Source organism: Leucopleurus acutus (assembly GCF_964270905.1).
Source record: "Leucopleurus acutus genome assembly, chromosome: 12".
NCBI lineage: Eukaryota > Metazoa > Chordata > Mammalia > Artiodactyla > Delphinidae > Leucopleurus > Leucopleurus acutus.
The window spans coordinates 86,634,470-86,661,166 of NC_139154.1; the positions used below are offsets into that span (position 1 = coordinate 86,634,470).

At 39.2% G+C, this 26,697-nt stretch overlaps 1 protein-coding gene across 1 annotated transcript in view; it reads left to right on the plus strand.

Moving 5' to 3' along the window:
- ANTXR1 (ANTXR cell adhesion molecule 1) overlaps nt 1-26,697 on the plus strand; it is a gene marked incomplete at its 3' end in the record, with an annotated part of 240,981 nt that overhangs the window by 79,675 nt on the left and 134,609 nt on the right. The window contains exons 9-10 of the mRNA XM_082851989.1: nt 6-66; nt 11,517-11,615. Coding sequence (XP_082708115.1) covers nt 6-66; nt 11,517-11,615 — 160 coding nt within the window. The remainder of the gene's footprint in view (nt 1-5; nt 67-11,516; nt 11,616-26,697) is intronic.

Here is a 26,697-nt window from a genome sequence, read left to right on the forward strand (position 1 = left end):
CCTAGATTTTGAAGAAGTCCTGCATCGAAATTCTAGCGGCTGAACCATCCACCATCTGTGCAGGAGGTAAATTGAAATTAAATGCTAATCGCTGTCACACAAATAATGAGATTTTGAATTCAAGTCACATGTTTACATCATCAGTAGAGAAGAAGGGAGGTGGGGCAGGAAAGGGGAGGGGGAAAAAGAGGAGTAGAAACTGCTGAATAAATTTGCTTCTAGGGAAAAAAGGGAATAAGGAATCAACATGCCAGTTGTTTGAAAGTTTGGAAAAGCCTATCTAAATTCGCTCCTTTCATGGGAACTAATTTGGGAGTATTACAGAAATACTGGATTCCCACACATCACCATCAGTACCCCTCTCTGGATACAAGTGGAGTCTAACCCTACATCCTCATGGCAGCCATCACAGTGATCATAGGCCACCTCTGAAATGTTGGTATTTTTAATTATTTAATCAGTGCTGAACCTCTCTCCGTAATTAATATGTTGATCATAATTAATTGCTTAATCTACAATTCCTCACAAAATGTTGATAGGCTACGCCAATTATCCCAGTAAAAGGCCATTATAATTTTATCGTTAATACAGCAAGCCTCCACTTATACAAAGAGTCAGCCTTCTCTGAGTCACAGTATTTTCTCTAACTGATCAAAATCACATTCTTACTGTTGTTTTGTATTATAATGGACTGCCTAAAATTTCAACCATTCTGGCTCTCTTTGTATAATTCCTGACAGGTTTCCCATCACTCTTATTTAAAAAGTACTGTCAGGCACCTACTGAATGCCAGGCACTGTGGTAAGTGCTGGTGATACAAAAAGGATAAACTTTCTCTCCATGAGTTCCTGTGCTCCAGGACCTGTAGTATTTCACCGTTGAGAGTTCACTGTTAACATCGCCTTTCTAGTCTCCTAAAATACCAAGTGCCAATTATTATTATTATTTTTTGGCCGTACGCGGGCCTCCCACCGCCGTGGCCTCTCCCGTCGCGGAGCACAGGCTCCGGACACGCAGGCTCAGCGGCCATGGCTCACGGGCCCAGCCGCTCCGCGGCATGTGGGATCCTCCCGGACTGGGGCACGAACCCGCATCCCCTGCATCGGCAGGCAGACCCCCAACCACTGTGCTACCAGGGAAGCCCCCAAATGCCAATTATTAATTTGTCATAGAAAATATATCATGCAACCCCATAAGGAGTGAGGAAGAACTTTCAAGCTTTTTCAAACACTGTACAGTTTTATTCTTTATGGCATATTTTATTGGTATAAATGAGGTAATTCCTTGAGGATTCCATTCCAGTTTCTTGGCTCTATTTTAGAATAGTTGAAACACTTTTCAAGGAGTTAGATGTAGTGACTAGTATGTGCCAACAACAAAACACTAAGTATATATGTAAACGTTTAAAGTTGTTAGCAGTACTTGGAGACTGACTATTCAGAGACGTGTAAATTTCCTGAAGAAAAGCAATCAACAAAGATTATCTATTGACCTTTAAATACACTGCTACCTGGTAACACAGATGGCAGGAACAAATGTGGTTGCCACAAAGACAGGTCCAGGAGAACATTCTTAAGAAAAGGAATTGAAAAATCTTACCTCTGCAAATTTACAAAAGCATATGACCACATGAGCCCAGTGCCAGGAGGCTTAACTAGGGTTCATTAGCTTCAAGGTAAATCTGTCTCCACAATTTTTATAACTCCTTTACTTTAAAACAATTAGAAAACAGGGGAGTTCCTTAATTGTGCAGTTATCTCATTCATGAAGAAAAACCCCAGACTTGCAGTTTAGCAATCCTACTGGATGTTTTGCAACCTTGTACTGAATCAGAACATCTAAAGACAATGAATACAGCTTCTGTTAATTCACTAGCATAATCTGTAGGGTTCTTGGGGACAGAGAAGGAATCTTATTTCTCTCCACTTCCCATTGCCTAACAGAGTCCGTGGTACTTAATAGGTGGTCAATAAATGTTGACCGAATGTCTTGATTCATACATTCCTTAAACAAACAATGTACCGATTTTTGCTCATTCGACCCTTATTAACTACTTTCACCTAATCTCAAGAAGTTATCAGAACTTTGAACTATTTTAAATGAAGCAGAATTAGAAATAGCCAAAGACAGAACAAGGCCCCAAAAGCCCACCAGATTTCAAACACTCGGATTGAGTATCTTCTTAAATAATTCTTGAATCAAAGATTAGTAAACCGGGCTTCCCTGGTGGCGCAGTGGCTGGGAGTCTGCCTGCCGATGCAGGGGACACGAGTTTGTGCCCCGGTCTGGGAAGATCCCACATGCCGCGGAGCGGCTGGACGTGTGAGCCATGGCTGCTGAGCCTGCGCGTCCAGAGCCTGTGCTCCGCAATGGGAGAGGCCACAAGAGTGAGAGGCCCATGTACTGCAAAAAAAAAAAAAAAAAAAAGATCAGTAAACCAAAATCTCCTTTACTTACCACTGAGGTGTTCAAGACAGTAAAAAGACCACATATATAAACGTAATGAATATGGCACAGAAATACCAGGGTCCACAAGATCTGATCCTAGCAAATTCATAGTTTTCAGTATGTTTCTTATGTAATGGAAAAGAAAAATAATTAAATAAAAGATATTTTTAAAACTAAGGAAAATATAAGAAAAAATATTTAAAAGCATTAATAAACTTAAACAAATTAAAACAATTCCACTGCTTAATTATCCCAGGAGCTGTTTCTTTGGTAGAACCAATAAAATAGATCTCTGGTAAATCCAATCCAAGGAATCTTTCTTTAAATATTTTTAAAATCTCTGGCTTATGTGCAATATCCCATATTTTATGGACAAACAATAGTTTCCTGTATCAGAGTAAACTATCCAATTCTATTTATTTTATTTCTTTTTTCTAATTGACATGTAGTTGATTTACAATGTTGTGTTAATTTCTGCTGTACAGAAAATTGATTCAGTTATAACTACATATATACATTCTTTTTTATATTCTTTTCCATTATGGTTTATCACACAATATTGAATATAGTTCCCTGTGCTATACAGTAGGACCTTGTTCTATATCCATTCTACATATACTAGTTTGCATCCGCTAACCCCAAACTCCCAATCCATCCCTTCCATTTCCTTTATTTCTTATAAAAAAATTAATACAAGACACAGTGATGGGACCTAGCCTAGGTTTTGAAAAAGCAAGCTCCCACCTCTCTTGAATTAGAATCATTAGGATTAAAACATGTAGATTAGAGAATAAGTTTACTAAGAAGAAAATAAAACTTTCACAAGATATCCTTACACCAAAAGTTCTTCCAAGGATTCCCTTAAAGGTCTGTCGCTGATCATTCCCTGGAGTAAGCATGGCTTTCATGAAGCATTGGAGGCCATTTCATTGTCCAGGGCTGTGAACTCCTGTCAAGTAGACCTAAGCATACCCCCTGTGTGATTTTCATTAGGCCACTGCGAGGAGCCAGGGCCAGGGATTTATGTGAAAGTGCTTTAAAAAGCATAAACTGTTACAACAAAGCAAGGTGACATTATTATCATCAGTATCATTTTAATAAGGATTGAAGGTCAATATGAGAATCATGATGTTGATAATATCACACCTAGATGAGAAAAACATGCCTGTATGTTTCTCTACTGAAAGAAAATTGGGGAAGCCTTGGTAGAGTTCAGAGTAGCTGCAAAATGATTCATTAACTCAATACGTACTGGAGGAGAACATGAACAAGGAAATATTATTCATATTTGTAAAGTTCATTGTTCATATTTGTAAAAAAAAAATGTTGAGACTAAGCCCTAGACAGATCTGTGAAGAAGATAGAACTTGCTTTCATCAAAAACCTTTCCTCTCTGCTTCCTCCCCTCACTCTCTGAATTACTTCCCTTCCCTGGCCCCCAGAGCAGCCCCTGCTGTGGAGCCCCACCCTGGCCTGTCCACTTAAGACACGCTATGCTGATGACTGCATTCTCCCAAGACAGGGATCTCAGCTGGCTCTCACCAACAACTCAGCAACAGCCATGGTTCTGACAGCAAACAGAGCTCTGAGACAGGCAGTGAGATAATGCACTGGGTGGACAGTAAAACTGAGATCCAACACAGATCTTTCTGTGTTGGGCTGCAAATAATAGGGTGAAATTTAATGGGACAAATATAAGATGCTGAACTTGCAAATCGTCAGTTTCATGTACAAGCAGGTTTAGAGAAACCTGACTTAGTAACAGTTCATGCAAAGAAAAAGAAAAAGCGAGGAGAAGCATAGGTATCTTGAGAGCCAACAAGAATGCCTCTGACAAAAAAAAAGCTGATGCAATCTTAGAGCGCATCAATAGCCATCCAGTGTCCAGGGCAAGAGAGCTAATACCATGCTCCACTATTCCAAGTTCAGACCATGGTTCCAAGTCCCATATTTTAAAAATGGCATTGACAAAGGCATGTTCCTAGTAGTAGTGGTGATGGAACTGGAAACCATATTAATAATTCATTCAGGATGTGAGGGCAGCCCAGCTGCAACATCTGTCACCCCATTGATAGCCAGAGTTGATTCAGCTGATCTGGCTGGCTAGGCAGGTGGCCCCTTCCTCCCTCCCATGTGTATCCCTCCTGAAGCTGCATGCTCAGTGGAAGAGGATGACCTTCCTCAGTAGGGTCCATTCTTCAGTCAAGGATGTACAAGTAGCTGTGCTCCCCTGCTACAACCTCCGAACAAGCTCTCAAGGTCCATTTACAGGAGAACACAGGATAGTCAAGCTTCCAAGACTCCAGTCACTGATTCTTTCCTCCCTTGCTTCCTTCCTTCCTCCCTTCCTTCCTTCCTTCCTTCCTTCTTCCCTCCCTTCCTTCTTTCTTTCCATCACTTCTTAATGTCTACTCTGTACCAAGCAATATGAAAAGATTTGAGTACCAACATGCGTGCTTGGTCCCAACCCCCCATGAAACTCACAGTCTGCTCTAGGAGATAGTCATGTGTTCGGACAAATTACGAAACCACGCGTGAAACACTATAGCAGAGATCTGCTCAAAGAGGTGCTAATGAGATGCTTGTGGGATGAGGAAGGACCAGAGTGACCACAGAGATTTAGACAAAGACTTGAGACACTCACAAGGATATTGGGAGAATTCCCATGCAGAAAGGAATAATTAGGCTTACTACAAATAGCTTCAGGAGACCACCATGGAGAGATTGGGGAGGAATTCAAGGAGGCGGCTTTTAGCTTAACACACGCAACTTTTACAACTAAAGCTTTCCAGCAATGGAGTAGATGCTCTCAACTTTCCACCCCCAGAATTACGTGAGCAACAGCAGAATGGCCATCTGTAACCACGTGCTATACAGAGAAACCCTTTTTGGGTCTCCTTTATAACTTTAAGTTTCTAAAGACTTAATTCAACTTCAGCTAAGATATTAATGGCTGATTATTTGTTTAATGGCTAAAGAAAAAAGTATACTTGGAACTATTTTGCATTTTAACAGGAAATCTTAATGCGAAGAGGAGGTAAGCCTCTGCCCCATCAGAAAGAATTTCAATCAATGTCATGAGTGAAACTATTTGGAGAGAGAGCCATCCCAAAACTCCTCCACTGCCAGAGGTTATAAGCTGGCAGCCAACAAGCCCTGTCTGGTCTGCACATATGTTCTTTTTGACTCACACTGCAATTAAAAAAAAAAATTATTGCTAACATTTAAAAGTCTGATTGCACCTAAAAATTCAGATTTTTGTCTTGTATTGAAAAATCAGATCTAGTAACATTGGGCCTGTACTTATTGCAAGATAATGATTATTAGAGACTGAATAACTTCCCTTTAAAAGAAGCGTGTACTCTTTCCAGTTCGCCATACTCTCCACCACTCCCCATCATCCCAATACCCAGGTCAAGCATATGGTTGCCGTTTACAATGGTGCTTATGCCACTGTATTTCCAGTTCCTGTTCTAAAACATGTAGGAGGTCACCTGCTCTGTGGAGAGCCTTTATAGCACCTTTGACATTACCTGCATTTAAATAATTCTGCTTCCCTTCTAATACAGACTCTTTTTTAAAGTTCCTAATTAAATGTTTTTGCAGATTAGCCTCTGTGTAATTAGGAAAATTATCCATTGTTAGATTGGCCCTGCCTAGTTCAGCGCCTCTTTAGGAAATGCATCGTCTTGTCTAAGCACAATTTTCCTCTGGTCCCACAATGTTGGCCTCAGACTTGAATAGCTCACAGTGTTTTATGTAAGCAAATACTCCAGGAAGGAACTAATTGGAATTAAGTGTGCAACCTGCCAACTGCTCTACATTTAAAGTTCTTTTCCTCCAGAAATGGAAGGAGATTATCATTAGCGCCTTACATTGTCATTTCAGAAGCAATTGTATTATTCCTACTCTGTTGTTTCCCATTGTTCGTAATAAAATTGGGTAAGTGAGCACAAAGGAAGGTACTTGTAGGTGGCATGTTTACCATTTGGAAATTAGATGCTTAAACCAGACACATTTAAGCAACATCAAAAAGTGGTTTCATTTCTTTCACTTTTCACTGTTTTTCAAAGAGCTCATGTTGGCCCATAGGCACCTCTTCTGAATCAATTGTTTAATCCTCTCCTTGGTCTTCGTTTTCATTAAAAGATATTTCTATTTGAAGGAGGGGCTCTCATACACTGTTGGTGGAAATGTAAAATGGTACAATCACTTTGGAAAACAGTTCTGACAGTCTCTCAAAACATTAAATATACACTAACCACATGACCTAGCTGTTCTACTCCTAGGTGTTTACCCAAGGGGAAAAAAATAAAATCTATGTCCTGGCACAGACTTGTACATAAATGTTTATAACTGCTCTATTTTTAAGAGCCAGAGACTGTGAACAACTCCAATGTTCATCAACACATGAATGGATAAAACTGTGGTTTTCATACAATGAATAATAGTCAGCAATAAAAAGAAATAGACTATGTATAAACCTCAAAATAATTATGGATGAATCTTAAAATAATTATGCTCAGTAAAAAAAAGCCAGACCAAAAAAAAAAAAATACTTACTATATGATTCCATTTGCATAAAATTCTAGAGAGTGCAAACTAATCTACAACAACAGAGAGCAGATCAGTGGTCGCATGGTGTGGGGCAGGGCAGGAGGAAGAGATTACGAAGGGGCACGTGGAAACTTCTGAGGGTGGTGGGTGTGTTCACCATCTTTATTGTGGTATCACCCCATGATTGTATACCTATGTCAAAACTTATCAAATTATACACTTTACATACAACTTACTGTATGTCAGTTATACCTCACTAAAATTCTTATAAGTAAATAGCTATAAAATAAAAACCTTAGAGTAATTTAGGCATCAGAAAGCACTTAATACACATCCAGCTCTATATTATATTTTAGATGTTACATGTTACAATAGCATTTAATAGGAGAGCAAATTGAAGCTAACTCTCAAGATGGAAATATCACTAATTTTACACAAAAGTCTTAGGTGACCAGAGCAAATGGTGAATATACAGATGTCTCATTTTCAGATACAGTGGTTGATAGGTGATCTTTATTGAGGTCATCGCAAAACTATGTGTTCACATTTCCAAAAAAAAAAAAAAAGCAAAGAAAGGGAACAGAATAAGTTTATCAAACTATTCATTGACCTTAAGTTTTTTCTTTTTTAAAATTGAGCTATAATTCACATATCCTAAAATTCACCCTTTCAAATAGTACAATTCAGTAATGTCTAATATACTCACAAAGTTGTACAACCATAGCCACTGTGTAATTCCAGAATATGTTCATTATCCTGAAAAGAAACCCTGTACCCATTAAGCAGTCACTCCCCATTCCTTCCTCTCCCCAGCCCTGGCCAGTCAATTTTCTGTCTCTCTGGATTTGCTAATCTGCACTATTCACATGGAAATGAAATGGAATAAAATCATACAATAGATGGACTTTCATGTCTGGTTTCTTTCATTTGGCATAATGTTTTCAAGATTCATCCATGTCATAGCACGTGTCAGAACTTGTGACTTTTTATGGGTAAATAATATTCCATTGTGTGAATACCATATTCATCATTTGGTGGATACTTGGGTTGTTTCCACTTTTTTGGCTATTGTGAATGATGCTATTGTGTATTACATGTACAAGTTTTTGTGTAGACATATGTTTTCAATTCTCTTGAGTATAGGATGAGATTTCTGGGTCATATGGTAATTCTATGTTTAACTTTCTGAGGAACTGCCAACTACTTTACAAAACAGCTGCACCAATTTACATTCCCACCAGCAATGTATGAGGCTTCTCATTTCTTCACCAACACTTACTATTGTCCACCTATTTTATTATAGTCATTCTAGTGAGTGTGGAGTGGTTTTGATTTGCATTTTCCTAATAACCAATGACGCTGAGCATCTTTTCATTCAATGACCTGATTAAGCCTCAGAAAACAAACAGGATTAGATCTGACCGGTACCTGAATAAATGACCACCTTCTCCTCCCCTTTCTCCCTTTCTATACCAAGATGTCATTTATTTGTTCGTTAAAGGAGCTTACACTGAGACTGACTCAGCCCTGGGTGAGGCACGGCCAAAGATTCTAAAGAAATAGATATGATGGCCTCTCCCATCAGGAAGCTTAAATTATAATTGAGAGTAAAGTGACAAAAGAATCATAATAAACCTATACCTTAAAGATAACTTAAAGAATATGTATCTTAAAAGATTAGGTAAAAGATCATTTCCAAGCAGAAATTCCTCCCTAATGCCCTCCAGTCCCTAGGCACTCCTTGTAGGAGCTGTAAACCAACGTGCACGCCGCCTAAAAACACTTAGATGTACGTATGGTGAGAGACAGGTTCAGGGCTTTGTGGACAAACTGAATTAAATCAGTATGTCCTGGTTCTGGTGTGTCCCGGCTCTCTCTTGCTGACAGATTCACTTGACAGGGTTTTGTTACATACCTTCTACGTGTGAAGGGCTGACATTCCAGTCGGGCTGCCGGAGCAGATACTCAGGCGCTTCTGGAGGCCAAATGTGTATCCTCACACAGAAACTGGTGGGAGCTCGCCTCTGCTCTGGTGTGCCTCCCAGAGCATCCTTTCCTTCATCTGCTCCCCGCGCCTCGGGGGTTGGATTGCTCCGTCTCCACCATGGCAGTCCCTGGGTTTCTGCTGTCTTCCTCCCTAACACCCTGAGGGCTGGCCAAGCGGCCATGCCGGCATCCTCTCTCACTGAGGACTCAGCAGCAGAACAGGTTATGCTAGGACACGGTGTTAGAGAAGAGAGCTGGCACATGGCCTGCGTTTCCAGAATCTTCTCTCCTTCCACTGATCTTTGAGGAGACAAGAGAAGTAGGCAGAGCAGCGAGGCAGAAAACATTTGCAAGCAGCAAAAGCATCCAATGGCAGACTTCTGGATGTCTGGCGTTCAGACTAAAACCAGAAATGGGTATCTATAGGCTAAATTGAGTAACCAAGGTGCAATAAGATTCTTCCACAATGCTTGACACCGAATAGAATGCTTGTTGAACCAATTGTGTCATCAGTCACATGCCAGGCAGACATCTAAAGAAAACCATCTAGTCCATCCTCCTAAACTTAGCCATCGTATATATGCATCGACATGCATATCTAAATCCTTAATACTCATAGGACTATGGTCCTGAAAAACCATCGTTAAGTTCTGAACCTTAATATAGTTCAAAACTACGGCAGTGAATGCTGGTGGGTACAAGTCCCAGTTTTGCTGCTTACCAGTTACAGATTGCATGATCTTGGGCAAGTCATTTGCAATGTCAAAAATCTCCCTTTCCTTACAGGGAAGGTCGTTGATACCTCTAAACCGCATTCGGTTCTAACTTGTTTCTCCTTGTGGCACACTTAGTGCCTCCGGCTTCTTTTACTTCGGTTTTGGTTTCCTGCTTCCCAGCTGGGCCAGCTCCATTTTTCCGCAAAATGGACAAGCCTGTCTAAAGTAAAAATAAAATAAGCTTTTTAAAAGATCACAATGTCAATCTCTAAATGAGTCATATGTCACAAGACATTTTAGCATAACAGTAAAGAACATGACCGCTGAGTCCTAAGGCAAGTCCTACTTGCCAGACCTGGATTCCGGTTCTGATTCTGACAGCTACCAGCCATGTGATCTTGGACAAGTTACTTAACCTCACTACACTTGGTTTTCTCATTTGTACCTCCCTGTGGTGAGGTTTAAGTGACATCAGACATATACAACGCTTCGCACAGGGCCTGGCACACGAAGAGGGAGCAATTGATATCAGTTATTATTCTCTTGGCAAACATGATGTCTAAATTAGTTTCCCCAGAATGAAGGTGATGTAGATTCATGACGTTTATTAAAGTTTGGAAGAGTCCCATATGCTGGTCTTTTAATTCCATTCATCCTCCAGTGAAAATCTCCATCTGGATAGCAATTTACACTTCCAGATCCACTTTCACCAATACTGCGTTTTAACCTCTAACTTTTAGTCTTTTTCTTTTTTATATGCCACACAGCATTACCCCAAGCCCCAATTTTTACACACAAAAAGATGACAAAAATCAAGGAAAATGGAGTATTGGCTATTAGTTACCATCAAACTTAAGCAAATATTCCTAAACATTTAATGAATTAATTAGCTGGTTTTTTTCTCTTAGTAAGACTAGTATAGAGGATCATTATTTTTGCTTTATCAATATTTTATTAACGTGTTAACTCAACATGAATTATGCCAACATGAAATTCACATGCAGGGCTAGAGACCCGCAGAGATATATTATCTCCTCTACTTTGAGAGAAGAGAGTTCTAAGTGCACTAAGGGCCAATGTCGGTTCAAACGGGCAATGCTTGCTGACCCCTAAGCAAGATTTCGATCCCCTGCTGAGTACAATTATTCCTGCGTAACACTAGGTACTCCTACTGTGTGCCCTGCAGAGACAGGAGAGCTGAAGCTTCATCAAACAATTTCTAAACGTAAAGGAAGGTTTTCTAGTTGTGGAAGAAAAGACAAAAGAACAACACCAGACAGTACATAATCACATGCTACACTATTCGGGACAGACTGTGAATGCCCACAGGTAGTGGTTTTCAAAAACGCTAGGCACCTGTAGTTCTAAATAAATCCTTTCCTCGGCATCCAATATGTAAAAGAGACACAAGAGGATTGACGAAGTGGAGAGTCCCTCCCCCGTGGTCTTCTGGTGGCAGAGACCACAGGTTTTAAAACTGCCAGGACTTGAGAGATGGGTAAGGTTTGCAGGACACGGGTGGGGGGTGGGGGAGGCATTCCAGCTAGGAGGAAGAGTAAAGGCAAAGGCAAGGTGGAAATTCAAAGTAAGAAGTTCTGTGCCATCCTGGTGAACAACTAGTGAGAAGGTAGTGAATAGGTGGCAAAAGGCTCCCACACGTATGCTTCTGTTTCCCAGCCTGAACTGATTTTTTTAATATTTTAAGCCTGGTGAAATAGTTAACAGATTCCCTAAACCAGGGCAGATGGGAAACTTAAGGTTAACGGTGTGCAGTCCATGAAGGTGTCGTGTCATTATTCTTTGTTTCAGAATCATTTCAAGTAGTTGTCAGAGGTAACGGCTTCCGACACGCCCGCAACGTGGACAGGGTCCTCTGCAGCTTCAAGATCAACGAGTCAGTGACGCTCAGTAAGTTCTCGTGGAGTTTGGGGGTTTCTACCACCTACTTCGCCTGCTTCGGGGAAGGGCTCCCCAGCTCCATCTTCTAGCGAGGCCACACACAGGAAACTACAGAGAAGGGTCTTCCCTGCTAGAAAGGCCACCAGCAAGGGCATAGCTAGCCACTGCGGCGCCCTTGCTCCCATCAGGAGAGGCGGCAGGCACTTGTTTTCCAGTCCACCAGCATTTGTACCAAGTTCAAAACTCTCCGCCGTCAGTGCAGGCCCTGGCTGCTTAGGGCTTACGAAGCTTGATGTTCCTTAACAAGGTATTCGGGACTCTCAAGCACAAGAGGGAAAAATAAATGGTCTGAATGTATTAATTCTGAGTAAACTAAAAGCCAAACTGTGCGACTCGCATGTGTAGATTCTGGAAGTTTGTTCAATCTGGATGATTCTTGCTTTGGAGTCACCAAAAAGTTCTCATCAGGGTGAATACCTGACCTGAAATACAGGCATATGGAAGTAAAACTAAGTGCATTTCATGGGAAAAAAATGACTTGTCATAACATTGGCACTTTCGCAAGACATTTGTAGCAGGCAAGTTCTTAATTTAAAGACGTGTGTGATTCAGATTGCTGTCCAGGAAAGATGGGGAGACAGATGATGGAAAGACAAATGCCAGGAGCCCTGGTTATTATTTACATCTGGCATTCATCACACAGATAATTATTGGTTCAGTATCTGCAGCGATAAACAGTAATAACATACTGTATTTTCTGTAGTGCTATGACATTTTAAATACCACACATCTTTTTGCCACAACTGCCCTGGGAGGTAGAAAGAGCAAAGAGGAAGGAAAGGATACTCAAGCTTATTGACTAACCATTCACGCTAGTTTGGTCCTCCTGATAGCGTTACGGAGTAGGTACTATACTGTTTTTAAAACGGAAGAATTGAAGGGTATGCCTTTTCCCCTCTATAGCATCTTGAAACCCACTTCAATATTTAAACAGAGGTATGCAATGGCATCTTTACAAACATCTGGGATTCCTGAATTTGGAATAATTCCAAAGATTTGAAACAGTCAGTTATTTTTTCTTGATACTTGGAAATGCCCTCACGTATCCAAAAAGTCCATGCTATTTGAAAATATCTTGAAGTATCCCCAAGAAGTCACAGTGTGAAAGTTGGACGTGCACCCTCTAGAGTCCTTCCTTTTTTTCCCCTTTAATTTGTGATGTCATCCAAGTCCGCCTTCCCTCTCTCCTTAACCAGAATCTTAAATCTAAGATCCGAAACTCCTGAGGGTTAAACTCAAAAGACACCAACACCTTCCAAAGAAAGCTTCCCAGACAAGCAAGGCTTTGGACCCAATCCCTCTCTGGACATGAATGGACATGGGGTGTAGCGTTGCCATTCCTTGAAAGGTTACGCAGAGATGCTATATGAGGATAACAAAAAAATGCAAATTTACTATGGATTCATAGAGTGACATATTGAATGCATATTTTCCAGCTTCTCCATGCAATTTTATTTCTTGGGAAACTAGCTTCTCTTCCTTTCCTAATACAAACTTGCAAACACCCGCACGGGCTCTCCACCTGATTCATAATCAAAAAGGAATAAAGGCCTTTGGGGTAAGGATTTAGCTTAAACCACAAACCTAATTGTGCCTCCAGCACAAGTGCTGACAGTTTGGAGAAAAGAAAGGCAGTGACTCAACCACATTATATGCTGCAAGTAACACTCCGGAACTCAAACAAATAGTTATTAAAAATATTCTAGCTAAGGGGAAAATATTGGAATTTGAAAAAAAATTGTCATTCATTTATTAATTCAGCTGTTCTTTTACATTCAGTAAATAATATGAACAAGAAACTGTGGAGGACAGAAAAGATAAATAAATTTTAAAATGCAACATATTCAATTCTACATTTTTCTACCAACCTTATGAATGTAAGTATCTCATTGAGTTGTCCCCATAAAATAAAATAAATTTACATTCTTTTACTTTTCCCATTCTCCTTTCCCACTTCTACATCCAAGTTTTAAATTATCTGTTTTAATTTTTATAGTATATATTTCCTCTTTCAAGATTTTTTCCTAAATACTGCATTACATTTTATAACAAAAAAAGAGAATAGAAGTGCCCTTATCAACCATAATAAGACTAATTGCAGGCCGGATAATGAAGCTATGGCTGTTACGATATAAGCCTTGGAGTCTTCAACAAATAAAGTATTATTTGTAGCAGATTATATAAAGAAAAACAGTTAAATAAAAAATAACCAATTGAGGTCTTCCCTGGTGGCGCAGTTGTTGAGAGTCTGCCTGCCGATGCAGGGGATGCAGGTTTGTGCCCCAGTCTGGGAAGATCCCACATGCCGCGGAGCGGCTGGGCCCGTGAGCCATGGCCGCTGAGCCTGCGCATCCGGAGCCCGTGCTCTGCAACGGGAGAGGCCACAACAGTGAGAGGCCCGTGTACCGCAAAAAATAAATAAATGACAAATTGAAAAAACTATGAACACCCTTTAACATTATTGCACTAAGACACAAATAAAACACCAACATATTAATACCAAAATGTTGAAGTTGTTTAAATATATTCTTAGATGATAAATATAACCAGAAAATTAAAAGCATAGGTTAATACCTATGTCTCTCCTGCTTTCCTTGCCTTTGCTTAAAAAGAAAGTAAACAAATCAACCACTTAGGAATCTAAAACAATTTCTGGACTTGTTTCTGGTCAATATAATAGATCCAAAATTCTGCATAAAATATGATTTTAAAAGTTGTGACATGTGGCCTTGCTCAAGGGAATGAGGAGGAAACCCCCAGGCACAGGAGACAAAAAGGGAATACAAAATCTAAGCAGGAAGCAAAGCTCTGGACGCTCTGGGCCTGAGGGGTCTTCAGGCTGTGATCTTGCTACTGATGTAGATACAGGGCACCAGCAAGACAAGCAGGCAAAAGCAGAACCCCCTGTAGAAATCAGGCTCCGAGGGCTGTACTAGACATTGAATGGGGACAGGGAAAGCTGCTCAGTGATTCAAGGAAGCAGGCAGGGGAATAAAGGTAAGATGCTTTACCAGCCGCATAATACAGAAGCACCAAGTCAGGAAACTAACTCCAAAATATGTCCGTGGCCATCCAGATCCCTGTGGCCCTGGCAGAGGCAGTATACATCCAGTCCAACCTACACCACTCCTGAAGCCATAACCCCCTCTGAAGATGGGCTCACTGCACCAAATGATAAATCATACGATAAGAGATGAAAGAAAACGGAGAGCAAGCAAGAAGACTAAAGAGCAAGTTGAAAGAGGATGTAAAGTAAACACATTTAAAGTGTCTAAAAACAAGAAAACAAGTCAAATAAACAGTCAACACCTTACACCTAAAGGGACTAGAAAAATAAGAACAAACAAAACCCAAAGTTACTAGAAGGAAAAATAAATAAAGATCGGAGTGTAAATAAAACAGAGAATTAAAAAACAGTGGAAAAGATCAATGAAACTAAGAGCTGTTTCTTTGAGAAGATTGACAAAATTGATAAACCTTTAGCCAAACTCATCAAGAAAAAAAGAGAGAGGATCCAAATAAATAAAATCAGAAATGAAAGAGAAGTTACAACCGACACCAGAGAAAAACAAAGGATCATAAGAGAGTACCACTGGGTTGGCCAAAAAGTGTCTTCGGTTTTTCTAAGAAAAAATAAAAGACACATTTTTCATTTTCACCAAGAATTTTATTGAACAACTTTATTCACCATTTTGTTCCACTACCTTCTGCCATTTTTCAGGCAACTTCATAATTCCATCTTCCCAAAACTTTTTATCTTTTTAAGCAAAGAACTGGTCCCGTTGCCTTTTACAGTCTTCCAGGGAATTGAAATTTTTTCTATTAAGAGAATTTTTTAAAGACTGAAATAAATGGAAATCTGAAGGTGCAATGTCTGGTGAATACGGCAGATGAATCAGAACTTCCCAGCCAACCTGTAACAGTTTTTGCCTGGTCATCAAAGAAATATGCGGTCCTGTGTTATCCTGATGGAAGATTGTGCGTTTTCTTTTGACTAATTCTGGACACTTTTCGTTGAGTGCCACTTTCAGTTGGTCTAACTGAGAGCAGTGCTTGTTGGAATTAATCATTTGGTTTTCTGGAAGGAGCTCATAATAGAGGACTCCTTTCCAATGCCACCATATACACAACATCACCTTTTTTGGATGAAGACCAGCCTTTGGTGTGGTTGGTGGTGGTTTATTTCACTTGCCCCACGATCTCTTCCATTCCACATTGTTGTACAGTATCCACTTTTCAACACCCATCGCAATTTGTTTTTAAAATGGAATGTTTTAATTACGTTTCAATAGAGAATCGCATGAGGAAATACGGTCAAGAAGGTTTCTCTCCACTTAACTTATGTGGGACACAAACACCAAAGTGATTAACATAAATAACCAAGCTGATGCAAATGATTTTCAACACTTGATCTGGGTATTTTGAGTATGTCGGCTATCTCCCACGTAATATAACATTGATTGTTCTCAATTATTGTTTCAATTTGATCACTATCAACTTCAACTGGTCTACCCGACTGTGGAGCATCGTCCAGTGAGAAATCCCCAGCATGAGACTTCGCAAACCACTTTTGACACATTCGATCAGTCACAGCACCTTCTCCATATGCTGCACAAATCTTTTTTTGTGTTTCAGTTGCGTTTTTACCTTTCTTGAAATAATAAAGCATAATATGCCCAAAATGTTGCTTTTTTTCTTCCATCTTCAATATTCAAATGGCTACACAAAAATTCACCAATTTTGATAGTCTTTTTTTAAATGCACGCAGATATGACTGCCATCACATACAATCTAACAAAACTGTTTTGAATGAAGTTAAAGACAACTAAGTGCTACTAGAGACATCTTACGGAAATAATCAAACAAACCTTTTGGCCCACCCAATACAAACAATTATATGACAATAAAATGGACAACCTAGAAGAAATGGATAAATTCCTAGAAATGTGCAATCTCCCAAGACTGAATCAGGAAGAAATAGAAAATATGAACAGGCTAATAATGACCAGTAATGAAATTCAATCGTTACTTTAAAAAACTTTCAACAAATGAAAGTCTAGGACCAGACAATTTCACAGGGAAATTCTACCAAACTTCAAAGAAGAGTTAACATCTATCCTTCTCAAACTGTTCCAAAAAAAAAAAAAAAATGAAGAGGAATTCTCCTGAACTCATTCTACAAAGCCAACATCACTCTAATAACAAAACCAGACAAAGATACCACAAAAAATAATTACAGGTCAATATCACTGATGAACATAAATGCAAAAATCCTCAACAAAATATTAGCAAACTGAATTGAACAATACGTTAAAAGGATCATACACCATGATCAAGTACGATTTATCCCAGGAACACAAGGATGGTTCTGTATCCACAAATCAATCAACATAATACACCACATTAACAAACTGAAGAATAAAAACCATATGATAATTTCAATAGATTCAGAAAAAGCTGTTGACAAAACCCAACATACTTTTATGGTAAAAACTCTCCAGAAAATGGGCATAGAAGGAACATACCTCAACATAATAAAGGCCATGTATGACAAACCCATAGGCAACATCATAATCAATGATGAAAAGCTGAAAGCATTTCCTGTAAGATCAGGAACAAGACAAGGATCCCACTCTTGCCACTTTTATTCAACATGGAATTGGAAGTCGTAGCCACAACACTCAGAAAAGAAAAAGAAATAAAAGGAATCCAAATTGGAAAGGAAGAAGTAAAACTGTCACTGTTTGCACATGATATGGTTCCATACATAGAAAATTCTAGAGACACTACCAAAAACCATTTGAACTGAAATGAGTTCAGTAAGGTGGTAGAATACAAAAGTAATATACAGAAATATGTTGCATTTCTAAATACTAATTATTAACTATCAGAAAGAGAAATTAAGAAAACAATCACATTTACAATTGTATCAAAAAGAATAAAATACCTAGGAATAAATCTGATCAAAGAGGAAGAAGATTTGTATTCTAAAAGCTGTAAGAGATTGATGAAATAAATTCAAGATGACAAAATAAATGGAAAGATATTTGGTGCTTATGGATTAGAAGAATCGATATTGTTAAAATGACGATACTACCCAAGGCAATCTACAGATTCAGTGCAATCCCCATCAAAATGCCAGTGGCATTTATCACAGAACTAGAACAAATAACTCTAAAATTTGTATGGAAACCCAAAAGACCCCAAATAGCCAAAGCAATCTTGAGAAAGAAGAACAAAGCTAGAGTTGTCACAGTCCTTGATTTCAAGCTATACCACAAAGTTACTGTAATCAAAACAATATGGTACTGGCATGAAAACAAACACATAGATCAATGGAACAGAATAGAGAGCCTAGAAATAAATCCATGCTTATATGGTCAATTAATCTACAACAAAGCAAGCAAGAATATACAATGAGAAAAGACAGCCTCTTCGATAAGTGGTATTTGGAAAACTGTACTACTGTATGCAATAGAATCAATGTGGACTACTTTCTTATACTATATGCAAAAGTAAACTCAAAAATGGATTAAAGGCTTAAATGTAAGGTCTGAAACCATAAAACTAGAAGGAAACATAGGCAGTACTCTCTTTGACATCTGTCTTAGCAATAATTTTTTGGATCTGTCTCATCACACAAGGGGAACAAAAGCAAAAATACACCAACCTAAAAGCTCTTACACAGCAAAGGAAACTATCAGCAAAAGGAAAGGCCACCTACTGAATGGGAGAAGATATTTGTAAACTATATATCTGATAAGGGATTAATATTCAAAATATATGAAGAGCTCATACAACTCAACATCAAAAACAATAAACAGCCCAATTGAAAAATGGGCAGAGAATCTAAAAAGACATATTTCCAAACAAGACATACAGATGGCCAACAGGCACATGAAAAGATGCTGAACATCACTAATCATCAGAGGAAAGCAAATCAAAACCACAAGGAGTTACTACCTCACACCTGTCAGAATGGCTATCATCAAAAGATAAGGTGCTGGCAAGGATGTGGAGAAAAGGGGACCCTTGTACAATGTTGGTGGGAATGTAAATTGGTGTAGCCACTGTGGAAGACAGTATGGAGGTTCCTCAAAAACTTAAAAATAGAACTGCTATATGATCTAGCAATTTCACTTCTGAGTATTTACCTGAAAAAAAACATTAATTTGAAAAGATATATGCATGCCAATGTTCATTGCAGCATTATTTACAATAGCCAAGATGTAGAAGCAACAAACAACCAAAACAAAATGAAAACTGATTTCTAGATGCAGAGAAAAGAATGGGTGGTTGCCAAAGAGGAGGGAGGTTGGGGGGTGGGGGGTGAAATAAGTGAAGGGAGTTCAGAAATACAAACCTCCAGTTATAAAATAAATAAGCCACAGGGATTTAATATACAGCAGAAGGAATATGATTAATAATATTGTAATGACTTTGTGTGGGGACAGATGGATACTAGATTTATCACGGTGCTCATTTCATAGTGTATGAAAATGTCAAATTACTGTCTAGTACACCTGAAACATAATATTGTACATCAACTAATTTCAATTAAAAAATGAAATAAAGTGTGTGAAGAAATCAAACAGACCAAAGGGGAAGAACATTCAACAAAGGCACATTTGCAGAGAACCTAGTGTAAATTTTAGAGCTGAAGAAGTTTATTCACTGAAATACAACTTAATGGATAAACTAAGGAGTGTGATTAGACACAGATGAAGATGAAATGCATGAACTGGAAGAGAGATATGAGAAAATCGTACCCCTCAACTAAAGCACCAGACCCAGATTTTTTTCATCTAAGTTTTACCAGACTTTAAGGGACAGATGACTCATATCTGATACATACTCTTCCAGAGAAAAGAAATAGAGAAAAAGGGTTTTAATTCATTTTATGAAAATTATATAATCTTGATTTTTTAAAAAAACTGGACAAGACACTAGTAGTAGAAAATATTTGAAATCAATTTCTTTGATGACAAACATAAATAAAATATTGGTAAACAAAATCCAGCAATGTATTTAAAAAGGACCAGGATAAGTAAGATAATTTTAAAGAATGGGGGGGAATTTGCCTCTCACGTAGCAAAATTTTTTGATACCAAGAAGACATTAAAGTTCATTATCCATTCCAAATTTTTAAAATATATACTTTTAGAAAACTAGGAGTAGGTTAAGACTTCTTTAACATAATAAAAAATTACATACAGATATTTAAATTCAAAACTCAACATCATTTTATGGTAAATCACTAAATAGAGATATTAACTTTACAGTTAGGAAGAAAAAAGCAGGACAACTCGTTTCACCATTATTATTTAACATTAATCTGGAAGTTTTAGCAGTACTGTCTAATAGAACTTTCTGTGATAATGAAAATGTTCTAAAATGTAGCCAATAGGGTAGCCACAAGCCACATGTGGCTTACTGGGGACTTGAAGAGTGACTAGTGCAGTTGAGGAACTGAATTTTTAAATTCATTTCATTTTAATTAACTTGAATGTCAATAGCCATCTATAGATAGTGACTACTGTATTAGACAGTGCTATGGGTATTACAGTAATGCAAGAAAACTAATGAGAGATATAAGTACAGGAAACGGGAGCCAAACGTTATTACTTTAAAATGATGGTTGTGTCGTCCTGCAAAACTAAAAGAGAATCAACAGACTACTACACTAATAAGAAGGTTATTAAACTGATGATTTCAAAATAAATAGCTCCCTTATAATAATCAATAGCTTTGCCAGGATCTAGCAATGACCAAACATCACAGAAAAAATACAGCAGCAACATATAAAATCTGGTAAGAACTAATTTAACGAAATTTGTAGAGACATATAGGAAGAAAATTACACAACTCTGTGAGGGAAATGAAGAGAATGTAAGTCAATACAGAGGCAGTATAGACTCATGGCATAGAACGTACACTGGAACCACCCAGGAAAAGAGCCCTGTTTCTGTCTGAAAGCTTTGTGACCATGGCAAGTTACAGTATTTAACATCTCCAAGCCTCAATTTCTCTATCTGTAAAATGAGTATGGCAATAATAACACCTCTGTGGTGGACTGTTATGATGTTTCAGTGTGAGAATTAGAGCTCAGAACAGGGCCAAGCATGCAGTAAGCAGTCGATCAATGTTGGCTGCTAATATTAATTTATTATTATCATTATCACTATTATTCAATGGAGCGGCAATTGAGGATTGCAAAGATACCGGTTGTCTTCAAATTAATATTTACTTTTGCTACAATCCCAGTGAAAAGTCCAATGGGACTTTTGAAGTTAACAAAATAATTCTAAAGTGCATACATGGAAGAATAAACATTTAAGAATAGCCAAGAAAAATGTGGAAACTTGCCCTAGCCGATTTTAAGATGTATAAAAAAGCTGCAGTAATTTAAACAGTGTATGACTGTTGCCACAAAAGGCAAACCAAACAGAACAGGAAAAACGAAGTCCATAAAAAGAACCAAGCACTTCTGTGAATTTAGTATAAAATAAAATGACCTTTCTTATCGGTGGGAAAAGAGTGGATTATTCAAAAATGGTATTGAGACAACTGGCTAGCCTCTTAGAAAAATGATTCAGTTCAATTTTTAATCTCACACCTTACATCTAAACAAATTCCAGATGAAAAATGTAAACGTGAACATGAAACTATAGAAGTTTTAGAAGGAAACAACAATAAATATTTACATAATTTTCCAGTGGGGAAAGACTTTTTAAGCATAACTGAAGGAAGATACCATGAAGGAAAATTTGAATGGTTTGAGTACATATTTTTTAATTCTTTAAACCTCCCCCCCTCCAAAAAATCTAAAGGGAAACAGAAAACATGCTAAATTATTTGTAAGCCATAGAACAAACAAAGGATCAATAACTTTAATATGTAAACAGCTCTTAAAATCAGTAGAAAATGTGAGCACGTCCATGCGTAAAAGATATGAAAAGGAAATTTACAAGAAAAATAATGGCAAATAAGCATGTGGGAGATGCTCAAGGAAATGCTCAAGTAATCAAGGAAACACAAATTAAAATAATCTATCAAACTGGCAAAGATTAACAAAAAATACAATTCCCAATATGGGCAAAGATATAGAGTAAGAAGTGTTTTCATTCATCATTGGTGAGAGAGACCATTGAATCTTTTGGAATTTTTTTTTTTTTTTGGCTGCGTGGTTCCCCAACCAGGGATTGAACCCAAACCGCCCAACCCCTCCACCGCCGGCAGTGAAAGCCTGAAATCCTAACCGCTAGACCACCAGGGAACTCCCCAGGAAGGCCATTCTTAAAATGAATCAACTGCTTTTATACATTTTTTGACCCAGAATTTCAATTTCAACTTGATCAAAAGGAAATGATTGAGAATGTTAACAAAGACTCAGCTACAAGATGTTCATCATAATATTGCTTATGATGGCAAAAAGAAAAAAGGAGACAGAGAGGAGGGGGGGAGGAGGGAGGAAGGAAGGAATTTGGGATGGAAGCAAGAAAGGAAGGGAGGGAGGGAGAGGAAGGAAAGAAAGTAAACAAATGGAAACATTTAAATGGTAACATAAATGTTTAACAGTAGTTAATTTGTTATATAAATTATACTTTACCCTTAAATAATTAATACTGGGGGAAAGATGAATAATTACTTATGTGGGAAAGATGTTAACGATACTGCTTCACATGTTAAAAATAAGTTACAAAACAGTGCCTTGATGCTATTCCTGTTTTAGACACATACATTTATATGCAGAGAGAGAGAGAAACGTGAAAGACACACAACCAGATTTTAACAGTAGTTACCTCTGAATGAGACCACTATTCGTTTTTACTTTCTTCTTTCTGTTCATCTAAGTTTTCTAGGTTTTCTATGATCATATGTCCCTTCCGTCATAAGAAAAAAAAAAACACGACCATTATTTAAATTTTAACTTTAAAATTCTTGTTAATTATTTAGGCCAAGCACGCATCTTAAGTTTAGCATTTGGTTGGTTCTCCAGTCACCAGGCTGAACTCACTCCTGGCCAAGAAAATATCTTGGAAATCTTCACACAAACTTTATTTATTCTGGATGCACTTTTTCCTACTCCAGTATTCGGTGTATCGTGCCAAGAAAAGATCCACTTTCAATTGGAAATCCACTTGTAGAGAGATTAGAATGCTAAAAAGGAGACGCTGGGCTAGGAGCTGACAAATGATCCATTTTAACGAACAGTAAATAAGAAATGAATGTTTTTACTAATACAATAATGAAAAACATGCTAGACTATCCTGGTGTTGCATGGAAAATTATGAGGTACGACTATAAACAAAGGAAACTGATTTTTAACAAACTTACTAAAATTCAATTGAAAGGCCATGTGACAAATCAGTTTCCTGGTTTTATAGGCACATTTCTTTTTTGATGCAAAATTTTGTTTCTCAGCTGGATCTTCAGTCTTATTCACAAGGCATGGCTCTGGTTTACTTTTGGTTCACTCTCAAAGCATAAAACGTTGCCCCCTTTGAAGATATCTTTTTCAAACTGAACATTAGTCATGAAAGCAGCTCTAACAGTTCCAAAGAGGGGCTCGCTTCCCAAGGGGCTGAGAGACAATGCTCACTCGAATGTGGGATTTCCATTGTGTTTGTTTTTAAAAATCTGTCCAGTTATCCAGAAACTATACTTTATCTTAGAAAACATCTGGTCCTCGGGGGCTGTGGGCCCTTTAAGGAGATCATTGAAGTGCACCTATGGTGGCAGATGGGGAGGAGGGCAGAGGGAAGGAGAACACAGACTTCCCAAACAAAAGCCTATTGTTTCCTTTCTCACTGGTTAGAGTGTTGCATCTGTGGGTGAAAAAGGTACTTAGTGCAATTTGGATGCATTCGTAGGGGGTTGATGTCTTATGAAGATGATAGGATGTCACTTTGTGCAGCTCAGAATGAAGAGATCTAAAGGAGCATCTCGTCTCATGATTCTTAATCAGAATCCCCCAGGAGCTTCATCCAAGTGATAGCAGCCACTGATTGCTGAGCACCTACCCCGTTCTGTTCCTGAACTAGTTCATTTCATCCTCACGGCAGTCCAGTGAGGGAGGATTTATTTGTATCCCCATTCTGCTGACAAGGGAACTGAAACTCAGAAATGAAGTGCCCAAGGTCACCCAGATGGCCAGAGGTGGAAGCAGTTTGGACCGCAGGCAGTCTACTCCAGAGGCTTTTGCCCGCCTCTCTACATTGCTTCCTAAACACAGATCCCCACGGGTCCCTGGGTCCCCTGATTCCGAAGGCCCACGTCACTCTGATGTGTGCCGATTTGGAGGCCCTGATTTTCACTGCTCCCCCTCATAGTATAGACAGGAAACCTCAGCTCAGAGAGATTTAGCTATTTGCCCAAGGCCACAGAGCATGTTAGAGAGTCAAGACTTAAACTCTGGTTCAAGAAAAAAAGCCCTGGACCAGGGAACAAAGAGCCCAGGCTTTAGAAAGTCAGTATATGCAGCTGACTGTGTGATCACAGGGAAGCCACCTCTTCTGGTTCCCCAAATGGTCCTTCTTTCTTAAAATTCCCAGGCTTTTCATGTATCTGCCCATGTTTCCCTTTTGCCCCTGCTTTCAGAGGGAGTTTGGGTTTCACCCAGTTGCTTCTGAAGTGGCTCCTGCCAAGACTGTGTTAGTCCATGTTTCTATCTTTCAGATCCAGACAAAAATATAGATAAGTGGAAATTTACTGCACTTTTGCTTGGTCAGATAAAAACCCCAGGAATCTGGGATGGGGTGGGGATAAAAGAGAAGTTGCCACCAAAAGTAACTAACTGGTAAAGATTTTCATTCAGGGGCAAAAGAGCTTCTTCCAAGGGCAAGTTGACACAGTCCAAAGTTAACTGCAGCAGTGCCTGGTAAGACAGTCAAACTTGACTTTGCCCCTGTTCTACCCAGTGTGCAGTTGCTTCCAAATGAAAATTGTGGGCTGCCTGTGGACTCTGGCACGCAGTGGTCTTCTTTGAAGCATTTGTTGGAGGAGAGATTTGCTTGTGGACTTCCCTGAAACTGCTGTTATCCCAGCCCTGTTGTCCTGATAGAGGAAGTTGGCACCCCCTCTCTTCTGCACCAGATGACTGGACTTTTGTGATGATGCCTTTCCTCATGCCATTACTGCTCCTCTGTCACTACAGTAGGATGGTGGAAGAAAGAGTGGTTAACATAGAGATGGGCCAGACTCGTGGGAACCCCAGGCAGGCTAATAACCTATGCCCCCTTCAAACTGACATTCTTTAAATATTTACTCAACATTCATTTAGAGGAAATGTTGGGTGTTGCTGAGGGAAAGGAAGATTAGGTGTCTCCTAATCTGCATACCACAGCAACTTAGTGGCGTCCACTGTTACTCAAGTGTGTGCCTGGGGTCTCCTTCCCACCGCTTCTCTAAGATTCTGTATAGGTCTGTGTTCTTTAAGAACAGTCAGCGTTTGCCATAGTTCATGGCCATGATCCTGTGGAAGGCTTTAGCCATTTTAGTAGATTTGCCACTCAATCCCAATTCCAAAGGTAAACCCTTCCAAACCTAACTGTGCATAGCTGAAAGACTTCGTATGTCAGGAGACACATACCTTGTGCATGAATCCTGAATTGTCTTCAACCAAGTGAAAACAAAGCTTTAAAAAATATATTTCTTCTTAGCAAATTACAGCTGTCTCAAGGGCACCGCTTTTCTTACCTCAAGCTCACAAATGTTTTAAAAGTTGATGCTTTGCTTAGAAGATAATTTGTAAGTTTTGTAAATGTCAACAGTCAAGAATTTTTTGGTCTAGATTTATTGAGAGGAGGAAATATTTTGCAAGAGCCCCGAGCCCCATTATCTTCATTCGGTTTTCTTGCAATACCTAAATCTGTCCCTATTAACTTTGGATAGAGATGATGCCAAATACCACAGCATTATGCGTAGTATGATTCCAATCATGTGAAAAATAATATGCATAGAAAAAATTCTGAAATAGCACTAACAATGTTTATCACTGGAAGTTAGGATTACCAAGGATTTTCATTCTTTTTATTCTTTTTTTTTTTTTTTTTTAAAGAAGATGTTGGGGGTAAGAGTTTATTAATTAATTTATTTATTTTTGCTGTGTTGCCTCTTCGTTTCTGTGCGAGGGCTTTCTCTAGTTGTGGCAAGCGGGGGCCACTCTTCACCGCGGTGCGCGGGCCTCTCACTATGGCGGCCTCTCTTGTTGCGGAGCACAGGCTCCAGACGCGCAGGCTCAGTAGTTGTGGCTCACGGGCCTAGTTGCTCCGCGGCATGTGGGATCCTCCCAGACCAGGGCTCGAACCCGTGGCCCCTGCATTAGCAGGCAGATTCTCAACCACTGCGCCACCAGGGAAGCCCTATTCTTTTTTTTAACTTTATTTATTTTTGGCTGTGTTGGGTCGTTGTTCCTGCATGCGGGCTTTCTCTAGTTACGGCGAGTGGGGGCTACTCTTCGTTGCAGTGCTCGGGCTTCTCATTGCGGTAGCTTCTCTTGTTGCAGAGCACGGGCTCTAGGCTCATGGGCTTCAGTAGTTGTGGCATGTGGGCTCAGTAGTTGTGGTGCACGGGCTTAGTTGCTCCACAGCAAGTGGGATCTTCCCAGACCAGGGCTCGAACCCGTGTCCCCTGCATTGGCAGGCGGATTCTTAACTACTGCACCACCACGGACATACGTCTCTGTATTTCTCAGACTTCTCACACTCACTGTGTATTACTTTTATAATTACTGAAAATAGCAGTAAATATGAGAAGAAAGCAGTTTATATCCTGAGAAGTCAAACTAGCTGTGCTAAAGACCAGTTCTGAAAGCGGGTGGGTCCAGAGCCACAGAGGTCCAGCCTTGTGCGGGACTGGGGAATGTGTAAGCCCCCAAAAGACAATCCAGAGACCAGCAGGGCTGCTGGCTCCCATCCCTGCTCTCCTGTGGAAGTGCATGCATGGTCCCTCACCTTTTACTTCTGGGGCCACGATGTAATCTTGGTCCTCAGGTACACAATACTCAAGTTAACCGACTTATCTTTTTCTA